This window comes from Miscanthus floridulus, chromosome 8 (assembly GCF_019320115.1).
Source record: "Miscanthus floridulus cultivar M001 chromosome 8, ASM1932011v1, whole genome shotgun sequence".
Classification (NCBI taxonomy): Eukaryota; Viridiplantae; Streptophyta; class Magnoliopsida; order Poales; family Poaceae; genus Miscanthus; species Miscanthus floridulus.
The window spans coordinates 200157354-200177057 of NC_089587.1; the positions used below are offsets into that span (position 1 = coordinate 200157354).

Below are 19704 nucleotides of genomic sequence, written 5' to 3' on the forward strand. Positions count from 1 at the left end.
AGGGTTCAGGACCCCTACTAAATCCTTCTCTAAAATCTTGATCCGAGCTCGTATGGATTTTTTTAAAATTTATGAAATTACGTCAAAATCAACAGCAAGGAAAATTCCATCCGTTCACTTGGACATATGAATTAGCATGGGAGTATTAATTCTGTAATTTCTGTTGGGACAAATTAATTTTTCAAAAACGAATTTAAAATAAAAATATAAAAATTCTATTACCAATGCGCCTGCCTCGGCCCCGCGCTAGCCACTCATTCAAAGAGGCCGAAACTGAGCCCGGCCCATGAGAGCCCAGAATCAGTCGCCTCCCTCCATCTTTGACCCAGTCGTCCGTGACGACGTCGTGTTTTCTTCCTTCCTTCGCCAGTCTCATCCCACGCGCCCGCAGCCCGCTCCTGTTCGCCGTCCTCTTCCTCCATCTCACCCGTCCCTCTCACCGCCTCGTTCATTTTTCGCCCCCGTCTTTGAACGCCGCGGCTCCAACCTCCATCGCTCCCTCCCTCCTCGTCCCCTCCGATCCCGCACCTATAAATCCCGCCACCGCAGCCGTCGCAGCCGCCACAGCGGACCGCAGGCACGCAACCACACAGCTCGCTGCTGCTCCCGTCTGTCCCCCCCGTGTCCTGTCGTTCTCCCGTCGCCGGGAGCGGAAGGGTTCGCGAGGCCGGCCGGCCGGCGATTAGGGATTGCTCGGGAGCCCCGCGATGGCGAAGCTGTACGTGCAGGCGTTCCCGCCCACGGATCTGAACAAGAACACCGAGTGGTTCATGTACCCGGGCGTCTGGACGACCTACATCCTCATCGTCTTCTTCTCCTGGCTCCTCGTCCTCTCCGTCTTCGGCTGCACCCCTGGCACCGCGTGGACCGTGGTCAACCTCTTCCACTTCGCGGTAACCGCCTCTTCCGATTCCTCTCAAGCCCCAAGCCTCCCTCCCACCTCGTATGTGCGTGTGGGGTTCCCATTTGCTGCTGAAATTTTGACCCGGGGTGGATCTGAACTCTTCGAGGCTGTAACGAATGCTTCGGTTCGCCTACGCGGGCGTTAATGCGCGATGCTATCTGCATATGAAGCTTGCTTCGTGCTCCCTCAATTATACTGTTAGGACAGCCAATATATAGGAGTTCGTCTAGGTGCGGCCACCTGGCAGAATTGCTAATCCTCATAGGCCGATAGCTTATGTAAATTTCAGGGTACTTCAGCATTCGAGTTTAGTTAGTTCAGTTCAGGGTGGTGACCATATAGTTAAGAACAGAGCCAAATATTTTTGTGTACATCAATTGAGTAAAAATGCACTTCATGCGTACATGATCACAGTTGGTTGAGCATATCATTTGTAAGCAAAGTTCCTAAATTCATAATGTCTGAAGGCCAAATAACACAAATATTAGCATTGATGAATGATGTTGCTACATATTTTGTTAGCTTGCCTGGTAGTCTGCCTTGTTTAGGAACTTCCAAATTTGTACAAATGGTACTCTGACATATCACTTTTAGTATGTTTTTGTCTCAGATGATGAATTCCTCACTATAGTATTAATAATAATATTGCAAATTGATCTCATTGGGATTCTCACTTTGTTAGCCTATAGGTGTTTTAAATGTTCCCTATCTTCATTTAAAGTAGAGCAAAGGGAACATATTAGATAATGTTGATACAGGGTTTGGTTTCTTGAATTTTCCTGTACTATCTGTTAAACATTTCTCTAAATAACTTTGTCCAAATAACACTTGCCATCTGGAATGCGAATCCTATTTTTCAGATCACATACCACTTTTTCCATTGGAAGAAAGGAACACCTTTTGCTGATGACCAGGGAATGTACAACAGATTGACTTGGTGGGAACAAATGGACAACGGCAAACAGCTTACTCGTAATAGGAAGTTCCTCATTGTTGTTCCTGTAGTCCTGTAAGTGCTGCCCATCGTATTTCTCTGTTCAATTCCATTTTCATTCTCTATGGCTATGTTTAGGAGAAATATTATGTGATAGATACACTCAAAATGTTTTGTCGACCCAGATTGCAATATCATGAGAGATATTTGAAACCACTAAATGTTGATTTATATAGGATATGGTTATGTTCCGTTAATACTGAATGGCAGATATAGTTTCTTTCACTTGTATTAGATCATGCATATAGGTATTCTGGTTTTCATAGCCTAATCTGTGTTTGTTTTTTCTTTCTTTCTTTCCCTGATGTAGTTGTTTTTGTGATGGTTGACTTAATAGGAATATTCCATATTCCTCCATAGTATCTGATCTGTATATTAGTTCACTACGTACATTTTCTTTTTCCTAAAAAAGGATTCTGCAGTTGCTTCAGTTATATGCTATTTCTCGATCCTTTTAGAATTCTTCGATTGCTCGTATTTTTTAATGGAAACTGTAATCTCTATGAACCCAGGCTTATTAATGATTCTTATATTTCAGTTCATTTGAGACCACTGTGTTGCGGGAAATCTCACTGTTTACCACCCTGTTAGGCCAATGACCATTACTAATTACTGAAACCATAATCTGTATGACTCTGGACTTATCAATAATGTATTATATTTCAGAAATGCAAATGAGTCCACTATTATGTGAGATCTCATTGTTTATCCCCATCAACTGATCAACTGTGTTGTTTGAGGTTTGACGTATGGTCCATAACCCCTATCCTTGCTTTGTAGGAAATGAAAACTTTTCTGTGTAATCTTTGACTCCATTGGTGTGCGATTTCTTTGTACACGTTAGTTTCTTATTTGCATATTGTTATCTCTAAATTAAATGAAATCTGATACTAAGAGACACTTTATGTAGGGAGCTGTGTTCCCTGATAGTTGAGGGCCTGTTTGGTAGAGCTCCACTCCTTGATTCTTTGATGGGGTGATTATAGTTGATTTTGGTGGGGGAATAGGGTGGGGACCAGGTGAGAATTGATTCTGGAGTTATTCCGGTGGTGATTGAATAGGGAGCAGTGAGGAGCGTGTTTTTTTAGCTCCCAGCTTCTAGTGTAAATGGCGAAGTGCGTCTTGTCTAGTCCCCATCAGAATCTGTGTGGGTTTTTGCTGTTGGCTGAGTAGTGATTCTCACATAGAAGCTGCTCCAAGGAGTGCTGCCAAATGGCCCCTGAATGCCTTGTTATCCCTGACAATAAAACAAAAGGGTAGCCAGACACCCCATAGTAGTGACTCTATGACCTAGTTGGCAGGTTATATAGGAACTAGGAAACCATCTGTTCATTTAGGTAGCCTACTTGACTTGTTTAGGAGCACCACCATATAAATAAATCATGGAGAAAATTGCGGAGTGTAAGGTATTGCCTGTTTATGCATGACTTTTATCATGGTTCTCAAGGAATGAAATGAAAGCATGATCGCCAATCTAATCCTCTTTGATGATCTTGTCAGAGAAACAGATATAACTTTGCCCTTTGGAAACTAAAATACTCTTAGTATAGCTTTCGTGCAGATAGTCAGGGCAGTTTCTGTGAAAATATGAGCTTGCCTTTTTGTGCTTGGTAGCTGCGAACTTGTTGATTCTGTTCTAGCATTACTATCGGTCATCACAAGAAAAAACTTAGTGCAGTTTGTCCCTTTAATGGTTCAGTAGTTCAATATGAATATCTGATGGAATCATGATTTACCCTTTCCACAATGTGCAAAGCTGGAATAGCGTTGTATTTGATCATTGAAGACATTTTCATGCCATTTGATGACACCATGCACTTAGATTTCATGAATATTGCCCCTGCTTGCAGCTAAGAGGAAAAAGGCCATTTTAAAATTAATTAGGAAGTTAACGTAACAATAATATGGTAGTGTAAGCAATCAAATGTTCACTTTGTGTAGCAGTCACACTTTATGTTGAAAGTTGAAGGCCTAGTTTACAATTTCATGTTGTTCTCTCTGCTCTGAATTTGGTTGTCCATACCCAGGTTCACTGGGTTGTCCATAGCCACAGTTCACTGGAGAAATTTGCTGCTTCAACTTTGTGATCTTCTCCATTCTGAGTTCTGTTCAATTTGTGGAAACTTGCCTTTTGCTTCTAGTAATGTCTCTATACTCTATAGTAGGCTATGTAAGTTGCTTATGGGGGTGTCTGGATGGACTAAACTAAACTTTAGTCCATGTTTTGGATGCCAAATAGAAGGCCTAAGCATGGACTAATCATAGTCTAACAAAAACTAATAGAGGCTAATTGATGAGAACTCATTAGAAAAAAGAAAATTTCAATTAGTCCATGTTTAGCCTATTATCCAACGACGGACTAAACTTTAGTCCAGTGGTCCCAACAGGCCCTATGTTATTCTGGGACCTGCTAGTATTCTGGGACCACTCAATGGATCTACAGGCATGAACACATCCCACTTTTCTTTCACTGTCAAGACAGCAACAAGCTGCACTGAGAAAAACCGCTTCATGTATAGCATTAACAATAAGCTATAGTTAGCTGTCTTAGAATAAGCGTCATTATCTATGGCATGCTTAGTGGGAATGTGGGATAAACCTTGAATATTGCCATGTAGGTGGTAGAGCACATTTTCTAGTTGTAGCATGGACATTAGAGTTTGTCTGCGACATAATGTGTACAATTCAATGCCTTACCTGCATTTGCATAGCATAATGGTGTTCATGGTAGTGCAATGCTGCAGTAGTTTTGACAGATATTTATCAGCTTGTACACATTGCTGACTGTTCTTTATCCTGAGTGTGTTATAACTGTGGAGCTGTAGATCAATTAATATAGACTGATCTTTCATGTGACTTGTGCATTCTCCTGTCGCTAATCTTTTCAAGCACTCCATCAGGTTCACATGGCATATAGTGAACATGCATGATAGACTATAGCTAATCCTAAAAAAAGTTAACTACTTTTCATGCCTGATTCGTTACTACTCTTATGCTAATGCAAATGAGTAATGCAATGCAGAAACTCTCAGCTACGCGTCTCTTTTTTTTATCTAGTATTTTTGTTACTAACTGTAGCTTGCTTTTCCCTCCGTATTTCATTGACAGGTATCTGATAGCTTTGCACACCACAGACTACCAACGACCTATGCTCTTCCTCAATACCCTTGCCGTTAGTGTGCTTGTGGTCGCCAAACTACCGAATATGCACAAGGTCCGGATTTTTGGAATAAATGCGGAGAACTAAACAGCGTCATCTTTCACCAGACATTTACCTATATATATATATGCTTTTCAGAACGGTCTGTATGTTCCCCTCTAGTGCTTAGTTGGGCTCATCCGCTCATCAGAGTACCAGTGTTTAAAAGTTGTTAGCAGATGGGCCTTGGTCGTTGACTCGTTGTATAGAGAAATGCTCAGAGGCTGGAAATGTCGTTGCTGTACATCTGATGTGCACAGACTCTGTACACTCTTAATGTTGCTATATGGTTTGTTGTGTGCATCTGTCAGTTGCTATATGCACAGTATCATTCTTGCAGAGCAATGTTTCTCAGCTACTACCATAATACTAGTATCATTCTTGCAGAGCATCTAGCTGTGCGTATGGCAGGTGATGCCCTTTTCGCTTGAACTTATTAGCCGGCTTATCAGCTAGAATTTACAGTATTTTTCTCTCACATCAAAACAGCTTTAGCCGGCTTATCAGCTAGAATTTACAGTATTTTTCTCTCACATCAAAACAGCTTTAGTCGGCTTATCAGCCGAACAAGGCCGTCAGATATAAGTTTCTTGGTAGGAAAACTGTTTGCTTGCCTGACATTGCCAATTTGGCATGAACCGAATCGTGTCACGAGGCTCCACTGTCCACTCTGAATTGTTGTTGGTGACAATCCAATACCCTTTGGGGCTAGACTGTCTGTCAATTGCGCTTATCGAACTTTACTCGTGCTGAAGATTGAATAGCGGCAACTGAACGCCAGCTATACTGACGGTTGGACTCAGGTTCACGCCTTCACGGTAAAACTCGTGTGCTGGGGGTAAAGCTCACCAGTTATTAGAACTACCTGCAAGTCACCAGTTGGTCAGTTATTACCAATTTACCATCAGAAATTCAGATGGCAGCTTCCTCCCAGATCCAGATGAGAAGTCGAGCAGAGTGACGCACGCCACGCGGTAACAGTGACATCCACTGCGCAGCATCCAAGTCGCACGCAGACACCTGCAACAGGTGGGTGGTCCGTGGACCTTGGTCGTCCGCTGGTCCGGACTGCTGTTTCGGCGGCCTCCACGGCTCCACCAGTTCGCCAAGCGACGGCCATGCCACCAAGAGGAAATCGTAATCGCATGGCTAGCAAACAGTATCACGGAAAGAATCCCCGGCCGGCGGCTGCTGGTTCACGCTTCTCAGCCGTCACTAGCTAGCAAAATTTTATTCGTTTTCGCTTCATCGATCAGCCATGACATTGCCCGTCCGGCAGATCTAGCTAGGTGAATGGAAGGGCTTTTCCGCTGCCGGCCGGGGTCCGCCGGGATTGCGTTATCTGCGAGTGCGGATGACGCTGAATACATTGCCGTCGCCCGCGATTCCCTGCACCTGCACTGCATGGCTTTACCGACCACCGCGACCTAAAATATAAAACTTAGGTCTCGTTTAGATTGCGAAAAAAAATGAACCCGATAAATAGTACCACTTTCGTTTTATTTGGCAAATATTGTCCAATCGTGGACCAACTAGGCTCAAAAGATTCATCTCGTGATTTCCAACTAAACTGTGTAATTAGTTATTTTTTTTACCTACATTTAATACTCCATGCAAGCGGCTAAAAATTGATGTGATGGAGAGAGAGTGAAAAAACTTGGAATTTAGATGGCATCTAAACAAGGCGCTATCCATTTTTTGAGTAGCACTACATGCAAAGAATTTAATGCATATATTTGGTCTTCTCCAATGACAAGACTCAAAAGCCAACCATTTCTACAAATAGATCTTCAGAAAAGGGGATACTCAAATTTAGGTTATGTCTCTTTTGGCACCTAAAATGGATCTTCCATATAGATACTGTTGGAGGCCATAGATATTACGTTAAAGACCCATTTTAGATTTAGATTCCACGATGAATCTCCTGTTGGAGACAGCCTTACCCCCTCTATGGCTCTAACACGCGTTTCACCAAGACTGCGAAACCTGCCACGACCTTTTTTTTCTAGCACAGTACTGTACCACATGGCATGCTCCCCATCAGCCGCCGAGTTGGTCTGATCCCGTAACTACAGTATACAGTGCGCGCATGAAACACGTTTCTTTTCGGCAAAGCGTGCGCTCCAGTGTATTTGCTGTTTCTCTCTGAAGCCAGACACAAACGCGCCACACCGTTTGCAGCATGACTGAACCACCGATTCGAGACCCAGCTAGCTCGTTAAATATTTTTTGTATATTCGAGAATTTATTGGCTAGTGGATCGTCCCGCACAAAGGTGCAGTGAGGAATGGCGTTCAGCTGCACAATAGCAGCTGACTCTCCAGGTTCCATGATTGTACTGTTCCAGCCATTTGTTGCCACGATGACGAACATGCTGACATGGGGAGCAGTGGCATGCACCGGCACATATTCATGCACGCCAGTCCTTCCTGACAGGAACAGCATTGCCCGCTCTGCGTCACATTAGCTAGTACCGTCGCCGTATGGCTGCTCTCTTTTTTTCTTTCTTTTGCTGTCTGAGACTACTCAGCTCCACTCCACAAAAAAAGGTTGGAGTTCGAGAACACGTAAAAAAAATGCTCTGGAAACTCCAATTTTCCGTCGAGTTGCTTGACTATGTAGTTCGTGGAGCGGTCCAAATAGGGGGCTTGCAATCTGCTATCTCCGTCGTAAAAAGAATATAATTCTAGATGCATTTTTTATTATAGTGTCTGTCGGGTTCATAAACCCGGGGTCCTTCAATAGACTCGCTTTCCTACAAAGTGATAGGCCAACACCACGATCCGGTCCCCGACCGGCACCTCCGGCCAGGAGATCTGGTCGGAGCTCCGACCGGAAGGTCTGGCCGTGGTGGGACCGCAGTCCGACTCTGACCCCCTTTCTCCGACAGAGGATACGCCGGGCCTTTACTCGCTGCTCTTTCTCGACCGACATGGTCGGGGACGACCGGGAATGATCGACCGGGGACGCCCGCTCGGTGTGGGCCCGAGGAGCAGGCGAAGCAGATAAGGTAAGACGCTCAAGTCAATCGCATGCCCTGCGCACCTACAGGACGGTGCCGTTGGGCCATGTCAGACGAACACTGTACAGCCTGCCAGACGCGTCAGAGCATGAACAGTATTGTGGGCGCCGACATTTGCCGTACCAGGCGAACATTGTGCAGCCTGCCAGACGAGTCAAAGCATGAACAGTGTTGTGGACGCCGATGTTTGTCGTACCAGGCGAACATTGTGCAACCAGACACAACAGAGCATGAACAGTAGGTGGTGGGCGATGGCGACGTAAACAGTATGGCGGGCAACGGTTGCCGTCCCATACCCGATGCGTGGGCAACAAGACTAGGCAGCGCCCGTATACACTCTCTCTTTCTCTCTGACTTGCAATACCATCCCCTTCAACTATAAAAGGGGACGCTAAAAGTTCCTAATATGGCTAGAGGGGGGGGTTGAATAGCCTATTTAAAAATCTACAAATCAACTAGAGCAATTTGATTAGTATGACAAATAGTGAAATGCAAACTTGCTCTAGCTCTAAAGGGTTACAAGCCACCTATCCAATAATTCTAGTTGCAATGATTATTAGGCACACAACTTGCAATGTTACTACTCACTAAGAGCTCTCAATCTTGCTACTAGCTCCACTAGATGAACTTAAAATAACAAAGCAAGCTCTCAATTCTAATTACACTAAAAAGCTTGCCACAACTAGTTTGCAAGAATATAAATAAGTGAGTAGGGTGATTATACCGTCATGTAGAGGAGTGAACCAATCACAATGTGAATATTAAATCAATTACCGAGAGAATACCAAATGGCAAGAGACAACCAATTTTCTTTCGAGGTTCACGTGCTTGTCAATACGCTACGTCTCCGTTGTGTCGACCAACACTTTGTGGTTCGACGGCTAAAAGGTGTTGCATAAACCTCGTCCACATAATTTAGACACCGTAAGAACTTACCCACAAGCGAGATCGTCACCGTAGTATACTCGAGAATTTATTGGCTAGTGGATCTTCCCGCACAAAGGCGCAGTGAGGAATGGCGTTCAGCTGCACAATAGCAGCTGACTCTCGAGGTTCCATGATTGTACTGTTCCAGCCATTTGTTGCCACGATGACGAACATGCTGACATGGGGACGGTGGCATGCACCGGCACATATCCATGCACGCCAGTCCTTCCTGACAGGAACAACATTGCCCGCTCTGCGTCACATTAGCTGGTACCGTCGCCGTATGGCTGCTCTTTTTTTTTTCTTTTGCTGTCTGAGACTAGTCAGCTCCACTCCAAAAAAAAAGTTGGAGGTGTGAGAACACATAAAAAAATGCTCTGGAAACTCCCATTTTTCTTGGAGTTGCTTGACGATGTAGTTTGTGGAGCGGTTCCAAATAGACGCTTACAATCTGCTACCTTTGTCATAGAAAGAATGCAATTCTAGATGCATTCTCGCTTACAGTGTCTGTCGGGTTCATAAATCCGGGGTACCCAATGGACCCGCTTCCCTATAAAACTCGGCTCAGCAGGCGGCGCAGCGACAGCACGTGCCTGGGCCGGCCCAGATACACAGTGACAGGCCAAGACCACGATCCGGTCCCCGACCGGCACCTCCGGCCAGGAGATCTGGTCGGAGCTCCGACCGAAAGGCCTGACTGTGGTGGGACCGCAGTTCGACTCTGACCCCCTTTTCCGATCGAGGATACGCCGGGTCTCTACTCGCTGCTCTTTCCCGACCGACACGGTCGGGGCCGACTAGGAACGACCGACCCGGGATGCCCGCTCGGTGTGGGCCTAGGGAGCAGGCGGAGCAGATAAGGTAAGGCGCTCAAATTAACCGAAATACCGAGGACCGTGCCCTGCCAGGCCCTGCGCACCTGCAGGACGGTGCCGTTGGGCCATGTCTGACGAACACTGCACAGCCTGCCAGACGCGTCAGAGCATGAACAATATTGTGGGCGCCGACGTTTGTCGTACTAGACGAACACTACACAGCCTGCCAGATGCGTCAGAGCATGAACAGTGTTGTGGCGCCGACGTTTGTCGTCCCAGACGAACACTGTGCAGCATGCCAGATACAACAGAGCATTAACAGTAGGTGGTGGACGATGGCGGCATAAACAGTATGGCGGGCGACGACGGCCATCCTATACCCAATGGTGTGGGCAACAAGACTAGGCAGCGCCTGTATACAGTCTCTCTCTTTCTCTCTGACTTGTAAGGCCATCCCCTCCAATTATAAAAAGTGATGTGCTCTCTCCCAATGACAAGATGACTCGAGGAGACGACAACAAAATAGCTCTAGAGCTCGACAACTACACAGTCTACACGTTCTTAACAGCTGATAAGCTCGGACACATAGAGTATATGGTCCAATACTTAGCGCACGTCTGAGCATCCGTCACTCTCGGCCACTCGGTTCAGAGTCCGACCGGACCTCTAACACCCCTTTTTATTCTTTACTCGTTTGCAACTCCACAACAAACTTCGAGCACCTGGGCTCAGGAATAAAGTCACCAACCGACCTCAACTGGACGTAGGGTCCATTGCCTGAACCAGTATAAATCCTGTGTCATCGCGTGCTAGGCCACATCCGATCACAACGCACGATAAAACTACAAATATTTACTTGCTGGCCACATTTTGCACCGACATTGTCTACAAATCGATTTCGTGAAGAGGCGTACTTCGGTTTGCAAGCATCGTACGTGACAACTTGCGCGAAACCTCCTCAATTTTTATCACAGCCTCCACATATGATATCTTGACATCTTGACAAGTTTCATGATTTTCGGACTTTGTTTGTTTTTTATAGAATTTAAAAACAATTCGACTACAAGTTCGTGGTCATGTTTCATGAACAAGATATTTGAAATTGATGGTCTGTTCCTGGATACGGCCTCACATTATACTAAATAACATGAATATCATATTTCCATTCATTTTTTTCACTATTCGAATGACTAGCAGTTATAATTTGAATTATACAAGAAAATTCAATTAAATGAAATAAATTAAAGAAATATAGAAAAAGTCTGAGAAATGTGCCACATTGGAACATAGAATACCAGGTATTGTCTGAGGACTGCAGAAAAAGTTTGAAGGTCAAAAGTGAAAAAAATATGGTTTGCCGAGTGTCAAAAAATGACACTCGGCGAAGGAGTCTCTTTGTCGAGTGTCAGGATAAGACACTCGGCAAAGGAGTCTCTTTGCTGAGTGTCAGGACCTATGACACTCGACAAAGATTTTTTTTAAAAAATTAAAAAAAAAACCCTCTTTGCCGAGTGCCTGGCCAGATGACACTCGACAAAGAATTAAAAAAATAAAAAAAACTTTGCCGAGTGCCAGATCGGGGGCACTCGGCAAAGAAGGCATTTAACCTCCCGGCCCAGCCGGCCCACACATCGCACGCACGCACACACGCACGCCCGCACCAGCGCCGCCGCCGCCCCGGCCCGCGCCAGCCCCACCGCTTCCCCCGCCCGCGCCGCCCCCCCGCGTCGCGCCGCTAGAGGAAGAGGAGAAAGAGAGGAGAAGGAGGAGAGGAGGAAGAGAAGGAGGAGGAGGAAGAAGAAGGAGGCGCCAGCCCCGCCGTTGTCCCCGGCGCTTCCCCAGCCGTCGCCTTGTCCACCAGCGCCCTGACCCCTTCACCACCGCCGCCCTACGACGCCCACTAGGTATGCCCTACCATCATCGTCGTCATAGTATTACTAGTAGTTGCGGTAGTAGTAGTGGTAGAGTAGCAGTGGTGGTAGTCGTAGGAGTGGTTGTGACATTGTTATATATATGTGATTGGATATAATCTTGTGTATGTCGGCCATCGTGCCGTTAGTTTTCTTACAGGTTTTGGAAACCACACCGTGCAGGGGAGGTGCTGCCGAAATTTGTATTGACAGTTTTATGTTTCTTTTTTTTGTAGAGAAGAGCCCGTCGGAGCGGAGCCGAAGTACCTCAGCGACCTCAATCGCCTTCCTCGCTGCTATGGGTCTGCCTGCACCGCGTTGCCTCGCCACTGCACCGACCCGCCATAGCCCCGCTAGCCTGACTCCACCGCCACCCTGGTATAACCCCTCTTTTTGTATCATGGTCGTAGATCACGTAACCCAGTTAGGCGTCTCTCGTTCAAAAGAGATACAGTTGGAAATATGCAGATATTTCCATATCTAAAACCGTATCTATTTCGAATTATCCATGTTTTTTGGACAGCCCACGGATGCGTAGGTGGGGTTAGTTTCCATGGTCTACTCCGATCTGAGACAGAGTTTTGGCATCATCTCCCTGTTGTTCTCCTGATTGACACTCTTCTTGGTAGGCCGTGTATTTGGAGAACAACAGGAAGGTGCTACTGAAATTTTTTCTCGGATAGGAGTAGAGCATGGAAACTAACCCCACCTATGCATCCTCACGTGGGATTAGGACCTAACCTCACCTATTAGATAGTAGGAACGTCGTGTAGATGCAATTGATGTTTGTATTACTCGTCGCTATATATGTTAGAGGATGGAGGACCGTGAGTGGATGTACACAGGCCACGCAAGTCAGGGTCAGGTCACCAATGAATGGATCGACAAGACCGATGCTTTCTTAGAATGGGCATTTGGCGTGGTTGCTAAAGGAGCGAGTAACATTTGTTGTCCCTGTAGCAAATGTGCAAACAGGAAAAGACAAACAAAGAAGGTCATGGGGGAACATCTTTGAAAGAATGGATTTACGGCAGACTATACCCCGTGGGTCTACCATGGTGAAGCCAATCATATGAGAGAGGAGGTGGTGAGACCACGCGTCGAGGATTATGATGCTGATGCCGGGGTAGCAAACATGTTAAATGACTATCACGAGGCATAGTTCGCTGAAGGACGTACAGAGGAGGAGCCAGAGGCAACCGCAAAGGCGTTCTATGACATATTTGCCATGGCATAGAAACCCCTTCATGGCCAAACAAAGGTTTCTCAACTAGATGCCATTGGACGCATAATGGCGTTAAAGTCCCAGTATAGCCTGAGTCGAGACACCTTCGATGGTATGTTGACAGTTATTGGCAGCCTGCTTCCAGAGGGTCACCTTCTGCTAAAGAGCATGCACGAGTCACAAAAACTCCTTCGTGCACTTAAGATGCCGTATGAGCAGATACATGCTTACCCGAAGGGGTGCGTCCTATTTATGAAAGAATACGTGGATGCAAAGTACTATCCAAAGTGTAAATCCTCTAGGTTCCTGGAGATAGATTCTGATGATGGCCAGAAGAGGCAGCTTGACATTCCCATGACAATCCTACGACACCTTCCGTTCATACTGAAGATCCAACGGCTATACATGACTGAGGAATCCGTGAAATAGATGACATGGCACAAAAATGGCAAACGATACAATCCTGATAGGATGGTACATGCATCCGATGGTGAAGCCTAGATCCACTTTGATGGCATTCATCATGAGAAAGCTAAAGAGGCTCGTAATGTACGTGTTGCACTGGCAACAGATGGGTTCAATCCTTATGGAATGATGGCTGCCCCATACACATGTTGGCCCATGTTCGTTATCCCCCTCAATCTGCCCCCGACGTATGCTTTCAACAACAGAATGTATTCTTGTCGTTGATAATTTCTGGACACCCAGGGAATAATATGGGTGTGTTCATGGAGCCTGTGATTGATGGATTGGTCCATGCTTGGGAGGAAGGGGTATGGACATACGACCGAGCTACAAAGGAAAACTTCAAAATGCATGTTTGGTACCACTACTCCCTGCATAACTTCCTGGCGTATGGGATATTCTGCGCCTGGTGTGTTCATGGGAAGTTTCCATGTCCAGTATGTAAGGAAGGTCTGAGGTTCATTTGGTTACAGAAGGGTGGTAAGTATTCATCGTTCGACAAACATAGGCAATTCCTCCCTTTTGACCATGCATTCAGACGAGACATTAAGAACTTTATGAAAGATGTCGTAGTGACAGACCCTGCACCACCAATAATGACTGGTGCCACAGTTCATGAACAGATAGATGGTCTCGTGGTCAATCCAGAAGGTGGTTTTGTGGGATATGGAGAGCAACATATGTGGACTCATAAGTCGGGCTTGACTCGGCTCCCCTATTTTGATGACCTTCTCCTTCCACACAACATTGATGTAATGCACACTGAAAATAATGTCGCCAAGGCACTTTGAGCAATAATCATGGACATTCTTGACAAGTCAAAGGACAATGTTAAGGCTAGAGTGGATCTGGCAATGTTATGCGATAGACCAAACCAACATATGAAGCCTCCTAGTTGCGATAAGACATGGAGAAGGCCTAAGGCCAATTTTGTCTTGAGCAAGCCCTAAAGGAGGGAAGTGCTAGAATGGATGTAGACGTTAATGTTCCCTGATGGGTATGCAACTAATCTGAGGAGGGGAGTGAACTTATCTACTATGCGAGTCTTAGGGATGAAGAGTCATGATTACCACATATGGATTGAGCTGCTTCTTCTGGCAATGGTTCGAGGCTATGTCCCTGAGCATGTCTAGCTAGTGCTGGTAGAGTTGAGCTATTTCTTTCGCCAGCTTTATGCCAAGGAGTTATCTCGGACCATGATTGCTGACTTGGAAAGAATGGCACCTGTGTTGCTCTGTAAGTTGGAGAAGATCTTTCCACATGGCTTCTTGAATCCAATGCAGCATTTGATTTTGCACCTCCTGTATGAGGCACAAATGGGGGGCCTGTGCAGGGCCGTTGGTTCTATCCAATTGAGAGATGTCTAAAGGTTCTTCGAAAGAAATGTAGAAATAAATGCAAAATTGAGGCTTCCAATTTAGAGGCATACATTCTGGAGGAGGTGGCGAACTTCATAACAACATACTATGGTGACAACCTCCCTAGCGTGTATAATTCGCCCCCTCGTTACAATGCTGGCAAAAATAAATCGAACCTCAGCCTTTTTCGAGGGCAACTCGGAAGCGCAAGTGCATCGACCCCTAAGACCTTGAATCATGAAGAGTGGCACCATATCATGCTATACGTGTTGACCAACCTTGATGAAGTGGCGCCATACATGCAGTAAGTTCTCAACGAACTTGTTAAATACACCGTCACTATTCTGCATCAAACCCCCTTGTTTCTTGTTGGTACAGGGAATTTCTTCATGAAATCTAGCATCAATCAAGGGATCCTACCCCGTAGCAGGTAGATGCCATTCTTAGACAGGGTGCAGGAAATGGAATGCTTGATTTCATTTCTTGGTTCAAACGGAAGGTACCGTCCAATTTAGCTCGTACTTAGTTTGACATTCCAAGTTAATTGTACGTGCGAATAATATAACGATGTATCCTGCTTGAGCTTGCAGGGCTAGAGGGATGTGTCTATGCGTGCCGAGTTGAGACAGGTTGCCGATGGCTTTGCCTATAGGGTCAGGTCATTTTTCTGGTTATGACATGAATGGATATCGCTTTCGCACAACAAGCTACGAGCAGAGTCGGCCCAATCGAAGAACCACAAGTTCTGGAGTTTTTACATCTGGCGTTGATGATGTTGAGTATTATGGAAGAATTGAAGAAATATACAAACTCAAGTTTCATGGTTCCAAATATTTTAATCCCGTCATATTCAAATGTCATTGGTTTGATCCTGAAGTAATGAGACGAACATATTCTAATCTTGGGCTAGTCGAAATTTGACATGATTCCATCTTACCAGGAGACGATGTCTATATTGTGGCCCAATAGGCCACGCAAGTTTATTATCTCCCATATGTGTGTCAAACCATAAGGCATCTTAAGGGTTGGGATATTGCGCACAGGGTATCACCACATGGTAAAGTGCCTGTCCCAAACAATGAAGATTACAACTTAGACCCAAACACATATGATGGAGAGTTCTTTTAAGAAGAGAGACTAGAAGGGAGGTTTGAGATAGACTTAAGCGAAACGATGGGAATGGAAGTTGACAATGAAATGATTATTGAAGAGGACGCTGGAGATGAGGTGCAAAATGTGAAGGACTTACAAATGCTTGAGCGATTACATTTAGACAATGACAATAACAACATTGCTCATTCAGATAGTGTAGATTATTTCAACATGATTGATAGTGATGATGAGACTTATGATCTAGCTAATCCCTATCATGAAGATTATTTCTAATACATGTAATACTATGTTATTTTGTAATTACGTTTTGTTTATTTTGCATCTATTTCTAAGTACTTCTTGTTTATCTGTGTTTATTGATTTACTCTTTTTAATTGCAGGTGATTGAACAAAGATGGTGGGCGGTGGGATGAGGAAGCTAGCGTCCTTGTACCAAAGGACAAGGACCGCTGCACCGAGGGAGAGTAGGAGGAGCAGCCGTAGGAGCAGGTGCCCAGGAGGACGCCGAGGAGGTGCAGGAGGACGTGTAGGAGGACAACGAGGAGACGCAGGAGGACGCGTAGGAGGACGATGAGGACGAGGCGACAGCGGGAGGTTCCGCTTCATCTAGTTCGTCGAGCGTCTACTTGTGAGGTCCCACAAGCCTCCCTTAGCGACCGATACGTCATGAGAGACGCCCACTGATTCGACCCAAGGGGGAAAAGTAAGTAACTTTAGATGTTATCACTACTTTATATGATATGTTGAAAATCAAAATAGAAATTAATAATTTTTCTTAATCACTTGGGCAGGAACTGGACGATTGTGGCGAGTGGAGGTGGTCACACACGCCATGTCAATGGCATCCTTGGTCTTCTGTGCAAGGAGCACTTCCCTAGCCTGGTTGAGTACGCCGGAGTGACGAGGCTGGCCCACTCGTTTGACCACTACACCGCCGCCCCCGATGCTACAGATCGGGCCCATAGGGTATTCAACAACAAGGCGGAGTGGGTGAAACAAGAGCTGTGGGTAAGTCTTCCTCGCACTACATTGCTCAATACATTGAATGGATACATCGTGTTTGTATGCAGGATTTCTGTAGATGCCAGGACAGACATGAGGCTAGGGCGGATGCGGTGGCTACCAAATGCTGCAAAAAACTTGTCATGGACATGCATTATGAGGCGTGCATCTAGGTCGTCGTAACTTACCATGGGACTATCCTTGGAATGAAGGTCACCAAAAGGGACGCAAGATCCATGACGCTGACCTAGGACTAGTACCTGCAGGTAAATATAGAACATTAACACTGATTCCTTTTGAGATTAAGTAGACTTAATTTTATCTTCTGATATGTCATGTACTTGATGGCCTATAGATGATTCCTTATTGGTGCGCCACGCATCCCTAGTGCTAGGAATAGATGGTGGACAGGTGGTGCTCACACGAGTGGGAGGAGACGCACAACTTGTGCCGAGAGCGGTGTTTGATGATGCTAGGTGTGGCACATCATCAAGGCAGCCGTAGCCTTAGTGGATATGCAGAAACATGGGTACGCAAATTCATTTATTTATTCTAACGCTCAATTCTGCATGATTTCTAATCATCTTGCATTTTTTCTTGCAATCGGCGTCACATGGTGGCCAGCCTTGCTCCATCTTTAAGGGCAAGGCGACGTCCGACGTCAACTACAACCCAGAGGATGGGTCCGAGGCGTACAGCAATGCGAACATCCACAACTGCCTCAGTGAGTACACATCGATGGCAAGGGAGGTCCATGGGTCAGAGTACGATTCAAGCATCGAGGACCTTGATGGAGAAGTCATCATGAGGGTGAGCGGAGGCAAGAAGCATGGGTGGTACTGGATTGGCGATGGCGTAATCGACTCGGCCGCTACTCCTAGTCTCTCCTAGATTCGAGCAAGCAGCACGAGCAGGAGCCTGGCCATATGACCTTGACAGGACACTTCACACCACCAGGTGGAGGCACTCGAGGTTATTCCTAGTTTATTCATCGTTCATTGGTTTTTTCATACCTTTCCTTTGCATTATTGTAACATTAGGGTGAATATATTGTAGGCCCAACTAGAACAAGAGAGGAGGATATGGGAGCAGATGAAGGCAAAGATGGAGAGGGTGGAGGCCGAGCAGGAGGCCAAGCCATGGAGGATGGCGGAGATTCTTCGATACATGCAAAGTCTTGGCGCCGCTATGGGTGTAGCTCCGCCACCTTCGCTATTCGCTCCACCTCCATCTCCACCTCCTCACTATTCTACTCCTGTGAGTATAAATGTTTTAGTTTGTATGTTCAAGCTTACGGTCAAACCTTGTGGAGTATGAAAGCTTTATTCATGTATGGTATATATTTATCTTGTTTCACACATGCAATCTCTTCTCCTTTGTGCAGAATCAATCGGTGGCATCGAACGATCCTCATGCTTCAATGAATCCTTCACCAAATCAGTGATGATACTTGTGGTTGTTAATGATACTTCTATTTGCAATTGTGGTTGACGATGATGGAGCACTTAGATTGCTTGTGAACTTATTTGTGATATATTGTGAGATATGTGGCGTTTGTGATATATATATGGTGTTGGTGATATATATGTGATGTTGATGATATATATGTGATGTTGGTGATGTTTGTTATATATATCTTCTGTTTGTTTGGATGGGATGTAAAAAACAAATAAAAAGGCTGTTTTAGTCACTTTGCCGAGTGCAATGGCCATGACACTTGGCAAAGTGACCATCTGAAAACTACCTGGAAACATGCTTTGCCGAGTGCAATGGTCATTGCACTCGGCAAACATCATAGGTTTGCCGAGTGCCACGGGCCAAGCACTCGGCAAAGGTCGCCACTTTGCCGAGTGTCTTGTCAGCGACACTTGGCAAAGTGGCCACCTTTGCCGAGTGTCTTATCGGCGACACTCGATAAAGTGGCCACCTTTGCCGAGTGTCTAAGTCAACAGCGCTCGGCAAATCGGGTAACTTTGCCGAGTGCTTGACCTTGACACTCGGCAAAGCCACCGTCACGGTGGTGCTTGCCATCACGGCTACTTTTCTTTGCTGAGTGTTGGATTGGCACTCGGCAAAGCCTTTATTGAGTGCCTGATAAAGTGCACTCGGCAAAGAGGTCTTTACCGATAAACTATTTGTATATCGAGCTTTGCTGAGTGTATATCGACCTTTGCCAAGTGCCTTAGGCACTCAGCAAAGAAGTTGAATCCGGTAGTGTAAAGAATCATTGGATCATCCAGTGGACTTAACCAAGCACTTTAGAGTTTGGATTTTGAACTCTTTTTAATCTAAACTTATTAATTCAACTTATTTGAGTATCTAGTCAAATTTTTATCATTCCATGGCCACTCTTGAGCTACCTAGACCAATTTTTCATAAGTGTGCATCACTCCAACACATCTAGCCAAGTTCTAGGTCAAACTACTCATCTTAGCCCCTCTCCATCCCTCAATAGCATGGCTGAAGCAAAAAAACAAAGACCCAACTCTACACTAAGTTCACCATAAAACGAAGTGGCGCTTAAAACTATAGAGTCCTTAGTCTTTGTGAATGTCCTTAGAACCGAACCAGATCCATAATCAGGGCCAAGGAAACCATGTAGCCAATATTGCAACTTCAAGTAGTTAAGCCTCTACAAAACAAACTTTAGTTGCAATAACTTGCTGTAGTCACCAAAACCAAATTATAAATCTAGATGATTTTAATGTGGACATGGATATTCCTTCATGACATCTCTATCCCAATAATCAAGACCTTAAACTTTGTTATT

General features: G+C 45.4%; 1 protein-coding gene across 1 annotated transcript; it reads left to right on the forward strand.

Annotated features, from left to right (window-relative positions):
* Positions 1-435: 435 nt before the first annotated feature.
* On the forward strand, positions 436-5428 carry LOC136477909 (uncharacterized). Its single transcript, XM_066476169.1, has 3 exons — positions 436-893; positions 1765-1913; positions 5007-5428. The coding sequence occupies exons 1-3, from the start codon at positions 708-710 to the stop codon at positions 5143-5145; spliced, it is 474 nt and encodes a 157-aa protein (XP_066332266.1). The 5' UTR covers positions 436-707; the 3' UTR covers positions 5146-5428.
* The last annotated feature ends 14276 nt before the right edge of the window (positions 5429-19704 follow it).